The 19252-nt window shown below is 31.4% G+C and overlaps 1 protein-coding gene across 1 annotated transcript; it reads right to left on the bottom strand.

The window, feature by feature from the left end:
* Nucleotides 1-1517: 1517 nt before the first annotated feature.
* Nucleotides 1518-18653, bottom strand: LOC129217616 (histone acetyltransferase KAT8-like). The gene is made up of 9 exons (XM_054851944.1): nucleotides 18462-18653; nucleotides 17594-17671; nucleotides 14292-14461; nucleotides 12342-12395; nucleotides 10537-10701; nucleotides 9827-9916; nucleotides 7753-7987; nucleotides 2973-3123; nucleotides 1518-1903 (listed from the first exon to the last, which is right to left on the bottom strand). The coding sequence occupies exons 1-9, from the start codon at nucleotides 18616-18618 to the stop codon at nucleotides 1687-1689; spliced, it is 1317 nt and encodes a 438-aa protein (XP_054707919.1). The 5' UTR covers nucleotides 18619-18653; the 3' UTR covers nucleotides 1518-1686.
* Nucleotides 18654-19252: the final 599 nt, after the last annotated feature.

The following is a 19252-nucleotide window of genomic DNA, read 5'->3' as shown; positions in this document are numbered from 1 at the left end:
TATTAAATGCAAACTCTTTAGAACAAATAAATGTGTAGCAAATTCTATTTCAATAAATTTTTTTTGCCAAAAACGTTATATCTTCTGCAATAGTGACTGAGTGGTGGAAAAGCCAGGAAAAAGAATTTGAAAAATGCAATGCAACCGTATTTGGTCAACCTTACAAGTCAGAGTTAAAATTCCAGGAAAGTGCAAATAAATGGGCAAAAATGTCACATCCCTGCAACAGGAGTGAGCAATATAATGGATTGCATCTACAATAAAAGATTCAATCCTCAGTAAATCTTAACTAATCATGCACATTAAGCATAATGATGGAAGTTGACTGAAATCTGCTTTATGGCACATATATGAAATAAAAAATATATTAATATTTTTTTTCGATTAAAGCTTGTATTGAAGAAGCAACTTTGCAATTTTAGAATTTATCTCTGCAACTTAGCTAGGAACTTAGCATAAATGAAATTTTACATTTTTCAATAAGTGTGGGAAAATTAATGTAAACCTGTAAAATGGATTTTTTTTTTTTTTTTTTGGCTTTTTTTTTTTTTCAAAAAACCATTTTTTAAAAAAACCGCATGGTTTTTTTTAAAAACCAATTGGTTAAAATCATGGTTTAAACCAACGTGGTTTAAACCAAACAACCCTGATGCAAAAATACTCAGATAGGAGAGAAAACTTGTATTATCTTCTCAAAAAAAACAAGTGATATTAGTTGTAAAACTTGAAGTACATAAGCAAAGATAATATTACTAATACAAAATTATATTTCTTACTTCATTTACTAAGTATTGTTCTATGTACTGTTCTCTTTCTGTTCTTTTCTTTTTTTTTTTTTGTTTTTAATTAATATTTCTTTTATGTATTAAATCATTAATTTTAGACATGGCATTGAATATATCCTTCAGAATATTTCCCCGACTTTCAATTGAATGATGGATAATTGATAGTGCGTTCAAACATCTTCATTTGTTGACAAATTATTGTGACCTGTCAGTTAAGCCCTAACAAAAAGAGCAGATGGTTAAAATAGCAGCTAGACTTTTCTCAGTCATTTTAGGGTAAAGTTGGTTTTGCTACTGGAGAGCAATACAAAGCAGATGTATGATAATTTTATAACTACTATTGTTTTTGAATACAATAAAAAATCCGAAGCAAAAACAAAGGGATTATGATGGAGAAAATTAAGTGAAAAACATACATACATGTGAATTTTGTGACGAAATCAAAATAAAATCTTAATTATTTGACTATATTTGCGTGACATTCCTTTTTACATCTTTCAATAAAATTAAATTCATTTTACTTCGAAATTAAAAACATAAGAATTAAAATATTATAGATAATGAGTAATAAACAGAAAGTTAAATTATTTATAAACAAATATTTAATGTTTCTACTTTTAACTTCATCACCAAAGATTTCATTTAAACTAAAATCAAGGTGCATGTTTCAAAACTAGACAAAAATAAATAAACTTACCTTTTGGAACAAGGAGAGTTCTCAAACAAATCTACTAACTTGTCTTATTCTTTATTAATGATATTTGTACAATTGATTTTCAACATACGATTGAATTTCAACATAAAATGAAACATTTTGTAATGAAATAAATGAGATTTACTGACTGGTGATGGCTGAAGAAAATTATAGTCATATTTCCACTGCACAGGTGAGATGAAAGCTTTACTTCTTCATTGACTTTGTTTGCTTTTTTGGAGGACTCCATTTCAGCAATCCGACATCCACAGTTATTTTGGGGCGCCTGCAGTTGAAACTGCGAAGCTGTTCTTCAACTATTTTTGGTGTAACACAAATGATGTGCTGACCTCTCCAGTATTTCACCATATTCAAACTCTGAAGAGTACTTATGATATCACACTGAGTAATGCTTGTCATTTGGCTGTAAGCAAACCAAAAACATGAAATCAAATAACAGAAACAATTTTGGCAAAGTTATAAAAATAAAGATTTACAGTGAAATTCTAATAAAGAGTTTACAAATTAAATTCAGTATCCAAATAGTTTTGAAGCATTTTTAACACAACTTTATCAGTGACTTAGCATAAGAACAAGATCGTTACTTTAAGCTACTTTATATGAGTAATTGTCAAAGCAGTGATTCTCAACCAGTGGTGATTTGGCCACAAGTGGTCCTGAGAAATTTTCATATGGTCTATGAACAGCCTGATGAAAATTAATCAATATCATTTTTATATTGGTTTTATCATTTTTATAGTTAGGGGGTGGGGGCAGGAACCCCCAAGTGCTCATCAGTAGTGAAAAAGTTGAGAAACAGATTTTAAGCATAACAATCACATCATTTACAAAGCTGCCAGGTAAGGTTTCCCGCAACTATAGTTGAAACCTGAATTTTAAACCTACATCCCACATTACTCAAAATGCGTTAACAAATAACCAGATCAGTTTTTCATTCCAGTTCTTGTAACATGATGTGCTTCAGTTAATCCATTTGCATGATTTCCTTCCTTATATACGTAATCTGTTTGTTATTGCAATTAATTAATACTTTCTGGGATTACATTACTTTTTGGACACAGAGATACATTCACTGATATCATTTTTAGCTAGTTTAAATATTTGCAAGTGTCTTTGTTTGATTTTTTAAAGCTATTGTATATACTAGTATCTTTTTTCACCCATCCTGTGAGTTATCTGCAAAATTTCCTCAACCCCGGTTACTGTGCCACCCTATTCCGGGGTTAGCTGGGAGTTTACTGTAGAAAGATTCAAATAAGGATTGCTCTTCAATACTAAAGATGGGTAAAGTGGATAATTGATCATCATCTTATATGCTAACAAATCATTTTGAACAATGAGCATAAGAAGTTAAAACAAAATTTTATTTATTTATTTATTTATTTATTATTACTATTATTTTGAAACACCAGTTTTGAAAATTGTTAGTTAGAAGGTAAAAAAAGTACATTGGATAAACTGAAGAACTATACCTTAATTTTTTAACAGATAATGCTCCTCTGAAATCTTTCAGTATTTCTAAAATAACCCATGACCAATAACTTCGGTAACTTAACTTTCCGAGATCAGAGAGTGGCTTTTCTGGCGATCCAACCACGTACTCTTTCTTTGACAACTCATAACCTTTAAAAGATAAATATAAAAATTTCAGAGAATTTTATAAAATAAAATTATAATAAGTAGAGTATAAAGATGAAAGAACTCCGTAGAAAAATGTTTATTCAACTCATATAAATTACAATTGCTTTTCTTATTTAATTTCATAAACAACCCCTTTCCCCAAATTTTTCCAACATAGAAGCCCTCGAGTGTTCCTCGGGTTTTTCAATAGCATAGTTTTGTTCTGGCAATAATTTATTTTCACTAAAAAGGAAAATATTTCAAACAATATATATAGATTCAGTAAGTAACCAACCTATAGCCAGGGCTAAGGCAGAAATACAAATAATACAAATACAAATGTGACGACCAGCAACAGGCTCTGGGCCCAGCTAGGCTGGTCCTGGTCAATTAATTAGTCCCCAATGAAGATCAATGGCCCTCTTAAAGCTATCCACTCCCTTGCTCATTACCGCCTCTTCCGGTAAGCTATTCCAAGTGCCCACGACCCTGCTAAAGTAGTAGTTTTTCCTGATTTCCAAGTTAGCCTGAGATTTAAATAGCTTAAAACAATGACCCCTTGTCCTGCTTTCCCCGCAAAAATTTAATCCATTTACATCTTTCATTTTGATAAATTTAAATAACTGAATCATGTCCCCTCTGACTCTCCTTTGCTCTAGGCTATACATGTTAAGCCTATTAAGTCTGGTATCATAATCTAAATCTGAGAGTCCCCTTACTAATTTAGTTACCCTTCTTTGAACCCTTTCCAATACAAAAATATCTTTCTTCAGATAAGGCGACCAGAATTGCACAGCATACTCCAAATGAGGTCTTACTAAACTCCTATATAAAGGCAGAAGAACTTTCTTAGATTTGTTTGAAATAGATCTATTGATGAACCCAAGCATTTTGTTGGCTTTGTTACTAGCAATACTGCACTGTTGACTAAACTTGAAGTCCTGATTTATAAAGACACCCAGATCCATAACATTTTCTGCCTGATTTATGACTGAACCCTGTAAACGATATCTCATACGCTTATTTCCATGACCTAAGTGTAGCACTTGACATTTCCCTACATTAACTGCCATACCCCATTTATCTGCCCACTTAGTAATATGATCTAAATCCTCTTGCAGCTGTTTTACTTGTTCTTCATTTTCGACAATCCCCATAACTTTTACATCGTCAGCAAAACAATTCATGCTTCCAGAAATATTTTCATTGATGTCATTCATAAATATAATAAACAAAAGAGGCCCTAAAACTGATCCCTGAGGAACCCCACTTAAAACATCACTCCAATTAGAATGATTTCCTCTCACAACTACTCTTTGCTTCCTACCAGTAAGCCAATTTCTAACCCAAAGTAAAGTTTTTCCTCCTATTCCAATGTCAGCTATTTTGCTGAGAAGAGCAACATGCGGTACCTTGTCAAAAGCTTTTTGAAAATCAATATAAACAATATCCACACATTTTTTGTTATCTAAAGCTGAGGTAACCTTGTCGTAGAAATGCAATAGATTAGTAGTACAGGATTTACCTTTCCTGAAACCATACTGCAAACTAGTCAACAGACTATTAGTCTCTAAGAACATCATGATCTTAATTTTGATCAAAGTTTCGAAAATCTTACAAATCACCGAAGTCAAACTTACAGGTCTATAATTCCCAGCAATACCTTTAGACCCCTTCTTGAAGAGTGGCGTTATGTTAGCCAGCTTCCAGTCCTCTGGCACCGTCCCCGAGTTATAAGAAGCATTGAAAATAATCAAAATAACATCCACTAATTCCTCTGCACATTCTACTAAAATTTTTGGATAAATATTATCTGGTCCCGGAGCTTTAGTTGCTTTAATCTTTTTCAAATGAAATAAAACCTCCTCCCTGGAAAATACAAAATCCTCAAGCTGTATAATAGCTTGTGTCTTGTTAGTGTCAACTGTTGGGATACAGTTATCGTTAAACACACTGGAAAAAAAGTTATTTAGAACATTTGCAATATCCCTATCGTTTTGGATTAAATTTCCATACTCATCAACCAAAGGCCCAATTTGACTGTTTCGAGCTTTCCCAGAATTAGCGTAAGCAAAAAACCTCTTAGGATTCCCATCAATGTCATCTGCCAGCCTTTGCTCCAATTCCCTTTTCTGAATCCGTACCAAATACTTAAAATTTCGCCTTGCCTTACTATACTGGAGTCTCTCTGCACTCTGACCAGTTTCTTTAAACTTACGAAAAGTGGCTTGCTTATAATTAAGAGCTTCTTTAGTCTCCCTGGAGAACCACATGGGCCAAATTTTGGTACTAACACCTTTTCTCCTAAATGGAACATAGTCCCCAACGGTTTTAGCAAGTTTATCCTTAAATTCCGTCCATTGCTGATCTACGTCGCTATTTTCCAACCCTGACGAAAAAACCTCTTTCAAGCTCTGCCTAAGTGCAACAAAATCGATGTTTCTGAAATTGGGCACAAACCTAAAATTATCATCTTTGCACACTTCAAATTTAACCCGGAACCTAATGCTGTTATGATCACTATCTCCAATATGCTCCCCTACACTCAACCCCTGAACAAAACTACCTATGTCACAAAAAACTAGATCCAAAATTGCCTCCTCTCGAGTTCCCTGAGTTACAACTTGATCTAAGAAACAGTCACCAATTACTTTTAAAAATTCCTCTTCTTTGCCATTACCAGAATAAAAATTATTCCAATCAATACCCGGAAAATTGAAATCCCCCATTATGATAACGGATCCCTTACTGGACATGTCACTAATAATACGGTACATCTGTTCATCTTGTCCCTGGTTTGAATTAGGTGGCCTATAAATGTTTCCAAACCGTAGCTTTTTGCCCTTACTGCTCATCAACTCCAGCCAAACCATATCAATATCAGTGGGCTTATCATTTATGACCAATTCATTGCAAATAAAATTGTCTCTAACATTAAATAAAACCCCACCACCTCTTTTACCTACTCTATCCTGTCTGAACAAATTATACCCAGCAATATGTAATAACTCTGCAATGACAGGCAAAACAGAAAGATAAAAATGCAAATACATGAAATACACCGCCAGCTCAGTCAATTCCAGCCGAGGACTGCTGTTTTGTGCTTATTAGCACTCATCAGCTCAGCATAGGAGTAACTGAGCTGGAGGTGGAAAACCTCTTAAGGAAACCAAGAGTGCCAAACAAACTGGTAGCTAATGCAGAATTAGCACTGACCAGACGAGTGACCGAAGCAATGGTTCGGTTCACCTCGAATACCTACCTTGCCTTCAATATTCGAGGTGAACCGAACCATTGCTTCGGTCACTCATCTGGTCAGTGTTAATTCTGCATTAGCTACCAGTTTGTTTGGCACTCTTGGCTTCCTTAAGAGGTTTTCCACCTCCAGCTCAGTCAGTCCTATGCCGGGCTGATGAGTGCTAATAAGCACGAAACTACAGTCCTCGGTTGGAATTGACTGAGCTGGCGGTGTATTTAATACATATAGACTTAAAAAAATATTCTAAAAAGTAATCCAAAAATTTCTTCAAGTACAGTGAAGCACCGTTTATACGTTTCTCTTTTATACGTTTTTATCAATTACACGTTTTTTAAATTGGTCCGTGCAGAGTCTAATACACATTAACGTAAACCTAATATACGTTTTTTCGTTTATACGCTTTTTTGATACGCTTTTTCTCCCTTAAAACGAATAAACGGTGCTTCACTGTATTTTTAAAAAGTAAATAAAAACGATATGTTAAAGTTGAAACTTTAATGATATTAATGGAACTTATTTTTTATTATTGCAGATGTACTTAATATTGGGCTTAACCTAATACCTAAGCCTAATCTTAACCATATCTCTAATGTTGTTGTTGACACAACGACTATTACGAATAATCATAAAAACACTGCAAAACTGTTTAAATTGATTGTAGGTTTAGATTTTAGGATATCATTAGAAATATCTTAATTAAAAATTTTACTTTTATTATTTCTTTTTATGTCTAATAAAAAATGTTGTTCTTACATGGCTTTTTTTGCCCAACTTTGCAAACTCATTTTCTTTAAAAAAAAAAAAAAAAAATGAAGGAAAAAGAAAATTGGGTTTTGATATGAAATAGATTTAGTTAGTTTTTGATTTTAAAGAGACTTATTTGAGCGGAGCATAAAGTGCAATTTTCACGGAACCCTTGAGTGATCTCCATGAAACCCTTAGGTTTCATGGAACACACATTAAGAAATGCTAGCTTAAAGAGTCTACTGTTTAGAATTTTAACATAGTCAATTTTCATGCAATTCTTGCTATGGTTCCAGGTCGACATACCAAGCAAAGTTAAAACCATTAATTTCTTCAAAATATCTTACTCAAAATTTTGTTTTATCGCACAAGGGCAATTATCAAAAAGCCAGTTTATTATCATTTAATTAAAGGATTTGCGTTTCAAAATTATAAACTTGATCCACTTTACTTTTTTTTCTTTCTATTTCTTATATCAAAACACTTTTTTTTCCTGTGGGTTTTAACATGTTCATCTTAAATGAGCAAACAATGTGGATGCATTCAAAAGGATGAGTAATTTCATTAGTGGGGGAAAAAATATATTTGAAATCAATTCTAAAGCAAAAGGATACAAAATTTATGCTTACTAAATGCAATGAGAAATTTTCCATATCCTTTTCTCTGATATGGAGGCAAGGTAAGAATGCAAGCAACATTATTTCCATCAGGAGATTCTTTTTCTTTAGAGAAGTAACCAACTATGTGTGCTCCATGTTTGTCCGTTTCAGTTAAAACGTAAAAAAGGAAGGGCTCCACATCAAAATACAAAGTTTTATGATCCAAGAACAACTTAGCCAATAGACATAGCAACTGACAGTACAACTGAAAAATAAATAGACAGTCACAGCTAACAGAACAGAACCAAAACAATCATTCAGTTAGTTATACAGTCAAATAATTTTATAAACGGAAATTCGTGACAAGGAAAAAAAAAAATTTGTGATAGAGAGGTTTCAAGACCCAGAAGTTTGGATAAGGTCATAGAAGTGTGCAATTGAAAAAAATTTAAAGAGATGGCATATTCTTTTTTTGTAACATCTACATAAATAATGTTGCACATTTTACAGCACAATTTATTGTTATTACATGTTTTACTAATTTTTGAAACTAACATTGATATTGAGTATGTACATAACTGTACAGAAAAAATGTTGTCAGTGATTGTTGCTTAAAAATTCTTAGATTTTTACCTTATTTTCAATTTAAAGAATTCAAACACAAGAATGGCATAAATTCAGAGCACAATATTTCTTTTTCTTTTTTCTTTTCTTCTTCTTTTTTTTTTTTTTTTTTGTCATATATTGTGTAAGCTTTATTGTAAAACCACCTTGGTTATTTGGTTACCCAAAAGCAGGGGGAAAAAACATCCAATTCCAACATTTCCCTAGCATTAGCATGATACTCGAAACTTGTTTCTTCTAGTATCTCAAAAACTCATTTGTGACTTTTGTGACAAAGAGGAGGAGGGAGGTCAAATAAATATGTAAAAAAACGTAAGACATCATCATGGACAGTCCCCAAGGGTGCAAGTTTGCTGATGAGCTCAAGATAAAAAATATGTTAAGTAAAAAAATTTTAAAAAATAAGATTTCTTGTGCTAACGAGATTAATCTCAAACTAGCTTTTTCTTTGTATTTGGCATTTTTTAATTTCATTGCTTTCAACTTTTTTCTCTTTTATGTGTTTTTCTTTTATTAATTCAATCATTATGCATAAATGTTGATACTATGCAGTGAGTTAGTTCCCAGTAACAGAGCTACCTAAAAAAAAAACCGGAGCATGTCTAAAAGCCAAGCCTCCAGTAGCACGTAACAAACAAAACACACTCATAGTGAAAAACCGAGAGAATGTCGATGTAAAAGCCTGGTTATACAATGCTATGATATATAAAGCATATTTTTCAAATACCTAATTTTCCTTCTTTTTTTCCCAAGTAAATCCTGAAGGAAAATCGTCGAATTGCTTTCCGTCCCGCCCTCCATCTGGGAAATTTCATCAAGACGGAAATCCATCCTGAGACAGAAGATCTTGCACCCATAACAGTCCCTTATACAATGTTTTCTCTGGGCTCAATTGTTCCGTAAGATTCCGAGGACAAAATAGTGGCTGATATACAATGGAATGTTTTGTTTTCTGCAAATGCTGCAGCTGAAAGATTCAATAAAGCTGAAATTCAAAACTGAGAGTGTAACTGGAATTCTGGAGATATGGGATTAGAGATAAATCAAGTCAAGAAAAGCAAGGATTAAATGTTGTATTTGGTCTTTATGGCATGTGTGTACTATGGAAGTCGGACTTCACACCAAATTACAGTACAGTTGGAAAAGTGAAGCAGCGCAGCCTAGCTGGCACAAGACAACAACACAAGGGAATTAAAAACTATTGACAGGAAGATTTGCAAGATATGGATATTTTAGAAAAACAGGCATTAACTGCAGATACAATTTCTAATAAAGTGTTTTTAAGTTTAGAAAGTAAAAATCGCGATTAGTTTAAGCAGAATGTTAATGCAAATTGGAAAACAAATGACAGTACAACTTTGAAGTTAAATTAAAAAAAAAAAAAGAAAACAGTAATTTTCTTCTTTAAATTGAGTAAATATATAATTTCAACAGTCATTTTATGGGGAAAAAAGGCATCATGAAACATATATATTTTTACCTTATGATCTTTGCCATCCACTTCATAAACAGATAAAGTGCCTTTTCGATAAATTTCCTTGCCGGGAGGCTGACGAAATGTGCACTCTCCCTACAAAATTAACAACACAAATTACAAATGGAACACACACACAATAAAGAAATGAATGTACACACATATTCATTTACATAATAATTACTATTGATTGATTAAACAGCCAGACACAGTGAGAAACACAGAGGAGACACCTAACATGATTCTACACTGTTGTGAAAGAGAATCATTACTTAAATAAATAAAGAGCAAAATTAATTGCTGCAAGATTCACACAAAAATTTTAGAAAAAAAGCCACAACAAAGATGGACTTTTTTTGAAGAAAATATAAGACAAAGAAGAAATTAAAATCAATAAAAAACACATAAAACACATGGGAGGGGCCAGCCCCCTCTGGCCCCTCCCACGAGCTGCCACTGATGATAGATTTTATTCTATTCTTGATACTTTGTCACAAACTACAACATCATAAAAAATGCCGTTTTGGACACTTTTTGACACACGAGTTTCGAACAGAAGGCAAAACCATGGCTTTTACCATAGTGTCCAAAACCTTTCCAAGCTTGCAACAGTGCTCAACTAACATCAAAATCATGCCTAAAAATCTGGCTTTAGTAACACACAAGAAAATGTTTTTACAGTGTAAAACATAATAACATTAAAACAGTAAAATTACTTGATGATATCTGTAAGTTTTTTCTAGACGCATATATTTTAGACAATATTCACAAATCCATAATTTGGACTGCTTTCCATATTCCTCAGGAAAAGGGGAGAAGTACCAAGCATCAATTTCATATTTTCCAAACTGTATTCTATCAATATATTTCACTTTAGTAATCTAGAAAAAAGGTAACTGAAATAAATAACCAAAGATCCTTCAAATCTTTCAAAAGGTATTATAGAACATTCACTACAAAATTTAAAACATAGACAGCGTTCATTCACAAGAATTGTGGTGGAGCATACTGCCGTTTTAAGCCTTTTCAAACTGTTGAGCCTTACCTTTCCTAAAATGATATAAGTAGCTTAAGTTTCTTTGACTCTATTTTTGAGAGCCTCAAAATTTCAAGTGTGCAAATTTTAAAATAGTTTAACGCAGAAAAATTTGACTTCATTTAATGAAGATGAATGTCCCTTGAACTACTGACTTTCATATTGCGTGGTATTCATTTTATAAAGTTGATACTTTATGCATTAAAACTTAATGTTAATATGCATCTGTTTTATAAATATTCTACCATAAAATAAAAAGCCTGAAAATAAAAAATCAGTATTTCACCTAATGTTGTCATAATACATAATAATGCATACAACTGCATGCACTATAATTTGACATATAAATGTTCTTTCAATGAGAAGCATCAATATATATATTTACCAGTATTGCTCGGTTTTTTTTCCTTTGAATGTTTATGATTTTTTATTTATCGGAAATAAGGGTTCTTTTGCCAGTTTTTTCCAGGGCGGCCTCTGATTTATGAACTAGCTATAGCTTACACTTAATAAAAATGAGTTCTTTGAGAATTCACAATAAAATTAAGGGAAACAAAGGAAACAAATACTGCCATTGATAAATTTAAAATACTTAAGCAAGTGCCCCAAAAGTTAAATCCTTCCATGGATCTTTAGTTTTAAGCCGTGTTGCCAATCCTTGAATGTTAAGATACAAACGGAGGTAAACTTTTTATAGATAAAACTCCTTCCCCTGGACATAACTTTCTAGTTGTACAAATGCTCTAGAATATCATTCAGTTTGTTTCGGTAGTGATAGGTTAAAGCAACACAAATTACAGTATAACCTCGTTTATACAGATTAACTGACACAAAAGGTGATCTGGGGAATTGAAAAGCTAAATAATATAAGCAACAAGCAAAATAAGCTCTGAAATAAATGCCCTTATCATTCACATTTCAATATAAAGAAATTTTTTGTAACAAAATTTCATAGAATTGTTTACAAGACAATAAAAAATATATAAATAATTCCCCATGTCATTTCTCAAAGAATTGGTACACTGTCTATTGTCTCAAACATGTGTGGTGTTTGAAAGACACCAGGTTACACAAGTGATTTATCATAAAAAGATCAGATAGAATGGTGGCGGAGAGGATCCTTCATTTATGGCATGATGTTTGTTAGATAAATATAATTTATTATGCAATAAAAGTTAATGTTTGGCACACTTATAATTATACTTATTATTAAAGTGAAGAAAAATACTTCTGAAAAGTCTTAAAAACTTGACCTGGATTATCCTGAGGTCCAAATAAACGAAGTCCGGATGAACAAGATCTACTGTAGTAGAAATATACACCAATATTTTGAATGAATTGATGATTTTTTAAAGGATATAAGTATGGATAGCCATGCCCTTTTTAAAATCATTGAATCAAATACAGTTTCAGATTTCTACTAAAGTTTAACATGTAAACAATGAGAAGAATACTGCAAGATCCTATTCAAAGATCAAAACTTACTGCCTCATGCTCTTTCTCCAATGCAGCAGTAGTAGGATCCATTTCAGCATAGGTCTAAATATCAAAATAGATAGAGATTATTTCAAAAAGCCAAAACATATATTCTAATCAGATACACATATGTATTAAATGGTGAAAATGAAAAACTAGATTCAGATGTGGTTTGTTTTTACCTAGCTTTTTCCCTTTCGGTAATAGTCATACTTAGGTTTTGTTATAACATTTCATAAACTAAAAACAATTTCAAAAAATACAACAAAAACAAAACACTTGAAATACGGCAAGTGCACCATAACTATTTGAATCTCTAAGGCATAACTAAAAATTACGAAAGTTTTTAGGTCAATAGAAAAGGAACGAAATGTTTTACTTACAGTTATGTAAGTATCTCCAAAAATGAATCTCTGAAACTCATTTTCTAATTCAAGACATGTGTTACTATCACATTTAAGGACAAAATAAAAAATGGTATTGTTTTATGCTACTAATTCTCTAAGCTTTTTTAAAGCTCATACTAAAGATGCATTATTGACAAAAAGAAAAAAGAAAATAAAAGAAAGAAAGAACAAAAATTGTGTTTCAAGATAAAGATCTTCAAACTAAAACGTTGATATCATTGATGAATCCAACAAAAAACATAGATGTTTTGAAATATTAGCTTCTAAGTATTCGTACATCATAAACTCTAACAGAAGCATTCAAAGGAGAGCTGAATTCAAGACCTGTACTTATTACACTATAACTGAAACTCTTGAACTGTCAAAATAAATAATAATGACACATACGAGGGTCACAAAAGCGCCTTATTTTGATCACTGTACTATTAGGGCTCATATTGCTTAAAGAAACTTCAAACACATTCTGATAAAATCATTAAGAAAAGGATATATTTTATGCAATACGTTTTTTTTTTTTTGAGTACAATTGTGTTGTTGGTACCATCAATTTTTCAGTTAAAAATTTAATGAATTTAATGTTACTAATGTTTCAGCAAATATACTAATTTTCTGCACTATTTTAAAAATTGATTTAACCTCTTTAAGACTTCAACAGAAATCTGAGAACTGTCAAAATAATCAATGAAATTTAATTAAAAAAAAATTTTTTTTAACTTCCATTACAATGAACAGAATGTGTGATCCCTTGAAATTCATTGTAACAAAATTTACTGTATTTCAAATTAAGTATTTCAATGGAATAAGTAACTTGCACATATATTTAAAAAGTGACACAGTGATAATGAATTCTAATTAGTAAGTTAAATTAAGAACACAGTGATAATGAAATTAATATGTCTAAATTAAGAACATCTTTCAATTTTTCACATTTGTAACATTAAAACAAAAAATTAGTTAATGATTAACATGAAAACATGTAAAGAGATAAAAAACAAAAAAGGAGGAGTATTTTTACATTTTTCTAACTAGTTAATATGGAAACAAAAAGAAAGAAGAAACAAACTATAGAAGAAATAGTTGTTCTGGCACACTTAATTCTAAAGAAATTGCAAGGACGATTTGCACAAATCATATTTGAAACTTAAAACATATCCAAAGGTTATAGAATATTTGCAATGATTTGAAATATGTACTACTAATAGCGTTGTACATATTTAAAGTACATTATATTAAACTGTCGATCACACTTTTGAAGAGATGCAGATCTTAAGCCTGAAATTACACAATGAACCTATTGTTATCTTTCAAAGCCATCCTTTACAAAACAATATTGACAACGTTGAGCATTTCGAGAGTGAGAGTGTGACTGTAACTGTAACGGTTAAGATTGATGTAATTCGAACAGTGAGAAAATAAACAAAATCAGAAAACAAAATCTTTAGTTTAAGACGTTTTATTTCGTAGAGAGCTTAAAATTAAGCTTACGAATATTGTAATTTTACACTATAGCTTCAAATTATATGAAAGCAAAACTGCTGAAAAAAATAAATACCTTTTGTACATGATTAATTTCATCATGTTTCCTTTTTTGATTTCTTGTAATTTTTCTGTCTGGTTGATCAACACGATGTGCAGCATTGTGGATATTCTTACCGTTATCTTTATTTGAAGACGTAAAATCAAAACGATCACTATAAACCCATTCATCTAGCCTACGATTACCTGCAACACATTTGAAATAAAGTTGTTATAAGTTTAAATGCAAAATACAATAAACTTCATTGAAATTATGGAAAAGAAAAGCATTATTTCAGATTATTATATAATCCCTAACTACTTTAAAAACAACAACATATAATTAACAATGTAATTAAACAGAATACCTCTGGGTGATTCTCAGAAAAATGTCCCGTGTGTAACGCTAAGTTTTTTATTTTATTCAAGTAACTATTAATGAAACATGGGACTAAGTGTCATGCTTTGTTAATATATTAAAGCATGTATTATATTCCCAAACAGCATTATTTTTTGATGACTTTGGTTAACTTGGAAAAATCAAGAACTTAGCGTTACGCACAGGACATTTTTTTCGAGAATTGCCCTTCTGTACTTTTTCCGAGAAATAGGAACGTGGAGAGAATAGTTGCTTAAGGCAAGATATTTTTAATTATTAAAACCTTTTAAAGTATTTGGTTAGTAAGAATATAGAATATATAAAATTTTTACCTTCATACATAAAATTTTTTAAACGCTTTTAAGAAATAACAAAATAATGCTATGACTTGATTGGAGCCCTATAACACAGTCCTACGTTTCCCCAATGAAAGAAGCATTTTTTTTTTTAATCTAGAACAAGAGAGCTCAGCAACCCTCTCTCTAGCTCTAGAAATATGGATGCGTTACTGTCTGAATCAGTTTGATACAAAGGCATAATTGTAAAATGTGCTGTTCTAAATTCCCTGATTTTATCATAAAAGCCAACGAGCACAATTTTATAAATCTGAAGAATAAATTGTCATTTCTTTGGTATTCTTCAGATTTTTGTAATTTTTGATGAAATAAATATTAAAATTTATAAAAATTAGAGTTAATCCCTTTAACCACAAGGGATAAAGGTAAAGATTCAGAAAATTTCTAAGTGGCCAGCAGCCACTAGACCCAAAAAACTTAAGTGGCCACCACTGTGGTAGAGGAGTTTTTACTATTTTCATGAAAAAATAAATAAATAGAACTTTACAGAATTACATTTTAAAAGATATAAACGTGCATTTTTCTTTTTCAAAATAGATAAATAAATTAATGAAAAGTCGGCAAAAAACTGCATTTTAGATGAAATTTACAAAAAATTCAATTTTGGTGATAAAATTTCATTTTTCCAGAAAATAACTAGTTTTTAAAAAAAAACATAATTTCTGGGCTTTTTTGTGTTATTTTCAGTAGTTTGCACTGAGATAGGCATCCAATTCTGTTTTCTGGAAACTAAGGCAATTAAATAGTCTTGTCTGCTTTCATCTTTCGAATGACCAAACATGGCGACTACGCGAAAAATTTAAGATATAAAAGTATTTTTAATGATTAAAAACCCTCAAAAAACAATAATTTTGATGAAAGAGTCAGTTTTTAGCACATTAGCGTTTGAAGCAATACTGATAAAATATTCTGAAGATAAAATTTGAAGGAAAAAATTTTGCATTTTTAGAGAAAATAATTCATTATCCAGGGGGGAAAAATACGGCACATGGTGCGGGATGTTCAATAGTCATTGCAATGCAATAGACATCCAATTCTATTTTTGGAAACTTAGGCACTTAAAGAATCTTGTCTACTTCCATCTTGGAAGTGATCAAATATGGCAACTACACTAAAAACTAAGATTTAGGTTTTTGAATTTGTAGCATAAAAGTAATTATAAAATGAAAAATCCTCATTAAAAACCAATTTAATTGAACTGTTATAGCTTTTAGCACATTAGCGCCCAATGCAATAAGGATAAGATGAAATTTTAAATACAAAATTTTTCATTTCTCAAGAAAACTGATTTAAATAATAAAAATAAATAAATAAAATGCTTTACAGCACATTTTTGTTATTTTCATTAGTTAGCATTTGAATAAACATCAATTCTGCTTTGTTTTCGCAAACTTAAGCACTTAAGTACTTTACCTACTTCCATCTTGTGAGTGATCAAATATGGCGTCTATGTTTCACACGTAACTGAAAAGTATTGCCGCGCGTTCTGGTCAAAAAACGATCTTCCTAAGATTTTTTTTCTTAGGAACAACAGGGGGGGGGGGGAAATGGCAACTGAGAACATCGGCTTTTTTTCAAACTAGGTTGCCACGTGGCGAGTGACGAATCTTGACTTTTAACGAGGGAGAGTGGAAAAGTTTGTTGACCTTGTATCACTTGATAGGCTTCAAAAAGCCTTCCAGATAAACTTAAAGCTTTTCACACATAAGAAGCATTTAACGGCTTGTTTGCTTTCAGCATTGCTTTCTAAGTGCCATTCGCCAAGATTCTTCTTCAAAGCTGGAAACAGATTAAAGTCTCTTGGTACGATATCAGGACTGCATGGTAGACTGCGTAGGTGCTCCGAACCAAGAATTGTTTTTTATTGGGGTCGCTGAGGGTGGGCTCTGAGTCATTCAACATCAAAACGCCAGATCCGAGAAATCCAGGCTGCGTTTTCTGAATCGCCTCTTTCAATTACAACAGGGTGTTACAGTACAGTCAGTCGAAAATGAAACTTTTTTTATGACTCACCTCCATATTAAGAGATTTACTTTTTTTTTTCCATTTTCATTTTCTTTTGTGTAGATTAGACAACCATTGTTTTATGTCGCTTCTAATAGTTTGGTAAATACATTCAAATTCATTAACTTTCAATTTATTTTTACTGAAATTATTAACATTTGTTTCTAAGCAATTAACTGGATCAGTCTATTAGGAAAATTACACACTGAGAACTTTTTTTTTCTGCAAGTGATTCAGGCTTTAAAATACTAATTTTCAAACGTCAAAATGAGAATGTTTTTAGGATTGTGCTGCCAGTTTCACATACAAAAAAATAAACAAATAAAGTTCAATAAAAATGAATAAATAAAATAAATAATTACAAAACTTGAATGATTAAGTTTACTTGCAAAATTGCACATCAATAGACTTGAATAAAAAATCAGTATTTTCATTTAAAAATAATTTATAAGACTTCGATGCAAAAAAAAAATAGGTTAATTAAGAAGTTCTAAAAAGTTATACCAGTTTCAAACTAAGTTATGAGCAGAGCAATTAAAATCCAGTTTTTTACAAAATCATTACAAAATGACTACTTAATGAAGGAAAACTTATACTCACAGCCATCATAATGAACATAAAATTCATTCTTTCCACTCTCTTGTTCACTGGCTCGAATTTGAATAATTTCAGCTGTATCTGTATAGAAAAATTTATGAGAAAAAAAAAAAAAACAGAACCATAAAAATATTACTTGCAACGTCAAGAATGTTTCAATTAATTGAAATTGATCAATGTATTTATGATACCAAAACACAAGTTTTAGGGGGATATTTCGATAATTGGGAATCTGGCGATCTTTCTTCATTGGCATCAATTTTTGGCTCCAGCGCCTGCACGAGAGGTATTTTTCTTTGCAAATCAAAACAAAGATATCGAAAACATCTATTCACATAGGGTTACTATAAATCAGCGGGGTAACCAAAATAGAATTATTTACACCAAAAATGAAACGACCACGCCAGATTCCCAATTATCGAAATATCCCCAGTTTTAGTATAAACAGATTTGAACTAAGAGCAATAAGACAATCAAATTTAGAATGGAAGAAATTATAAATACTTATTATAGAAATTATAAAGTAAGCAAAGCATAAGCTGAACTGAGCTGTCACTTTTTGTGAAAACTAAAGCATAGGAATAGATATGTGAAAAAATAATTCCATTGAATTCTCTTTAATGACGTTAACTTGATTGAAAAGTATTATCGCACTATTTAGTACGTTCCAAAGTTCCATTTCCATTAGCGATGAAAAATGTTACGTTTGTTTTGATAAACATAATAAGGGGGGGGGGGGGGGGGTCTAAACATCCATTATGAAAAGATGGCTTAATTTTTTAATTTTTAATACTTCATGAGAAGATTTCAAGACCGAAAAGTAAGGCTGTTCTATTTTAAAACCCAGAAAAAGGAATTGAAATGTACTAACGCCAAGTGTCATCACTTCGTTTCACTAAGTAATGTTCTCCAATTTGTAGCCGTGGTTCACCATTTTCCACATTTTGATTGATGCGATTGTTCGGACCATTAGACGCATTTTGAGCATCAGCATTTTCTTTTTTCTTTTCGGCTTCGGAATCTTGCATGATTTACATTTTAGAAAGCAAATCAACATCGCCATCATTTTACCGTCCGTTAAATACAGCTAAATCCAGCCGCCATATTTGAAAAAGGTTGCTAGATTCTCTTGTTTATCGCCATATTTGGCGATAAGCAAAATGAAGCAATTCTTTTGATACAATCGTTACGGATCAAGTTAAGTTACTTCATTAATGGTGTACAGTTAAGAAAAAAAAACATTTAACAAAAACAATTTTTTATTTTTAATGATTTAAATATATTAGTTTATAATTGAATTTAAGTACCATTCCTAAATTGTGTTTTATTCATCCAATTCGTTTTAATTAATTTAAAAATATTTTTAATGTCACATAAGAGGCAAATATGAAAAATTATTTTTAAAAAATCGAATTGTACCACGTTTGAAAAGCAAGCACTAATAAGCCACAAACAAACAAACAACACAGTTTAAATGCAGTTACTTGTTTTATTATAACTTCACCGTGAAATTTGGTTATATGTTAGTTGATTAAAATACTTATGGTAGAGTCATATAGGGTCATAAACTTTTCATACAGCGACTCTAATAATTCGTTGGAGCTATCTGTACAAAGTCCCCCCCCCCCGCCACCAAAAAAAAGAGACACCATAAATGAAAGA

This window comes from Uloborus diversus, chromosome 2 (assembly GCF_026930045.1).
Source record: "Uloborus diversus isolate 005 chromosome 2, Udiv.v.3.1, whole genome shotgun sequence".
Classification (NCBI taxonomy): domain Eukaryota; kingdom Metazoa; phylum Arthropoda; class Arachnida; order Araneae; family Uloboridae; genus Uloborus; species Uloborus diversus.
This window is presented reverse-complemented; position numbering and strand designations above follow the sequence as displayed.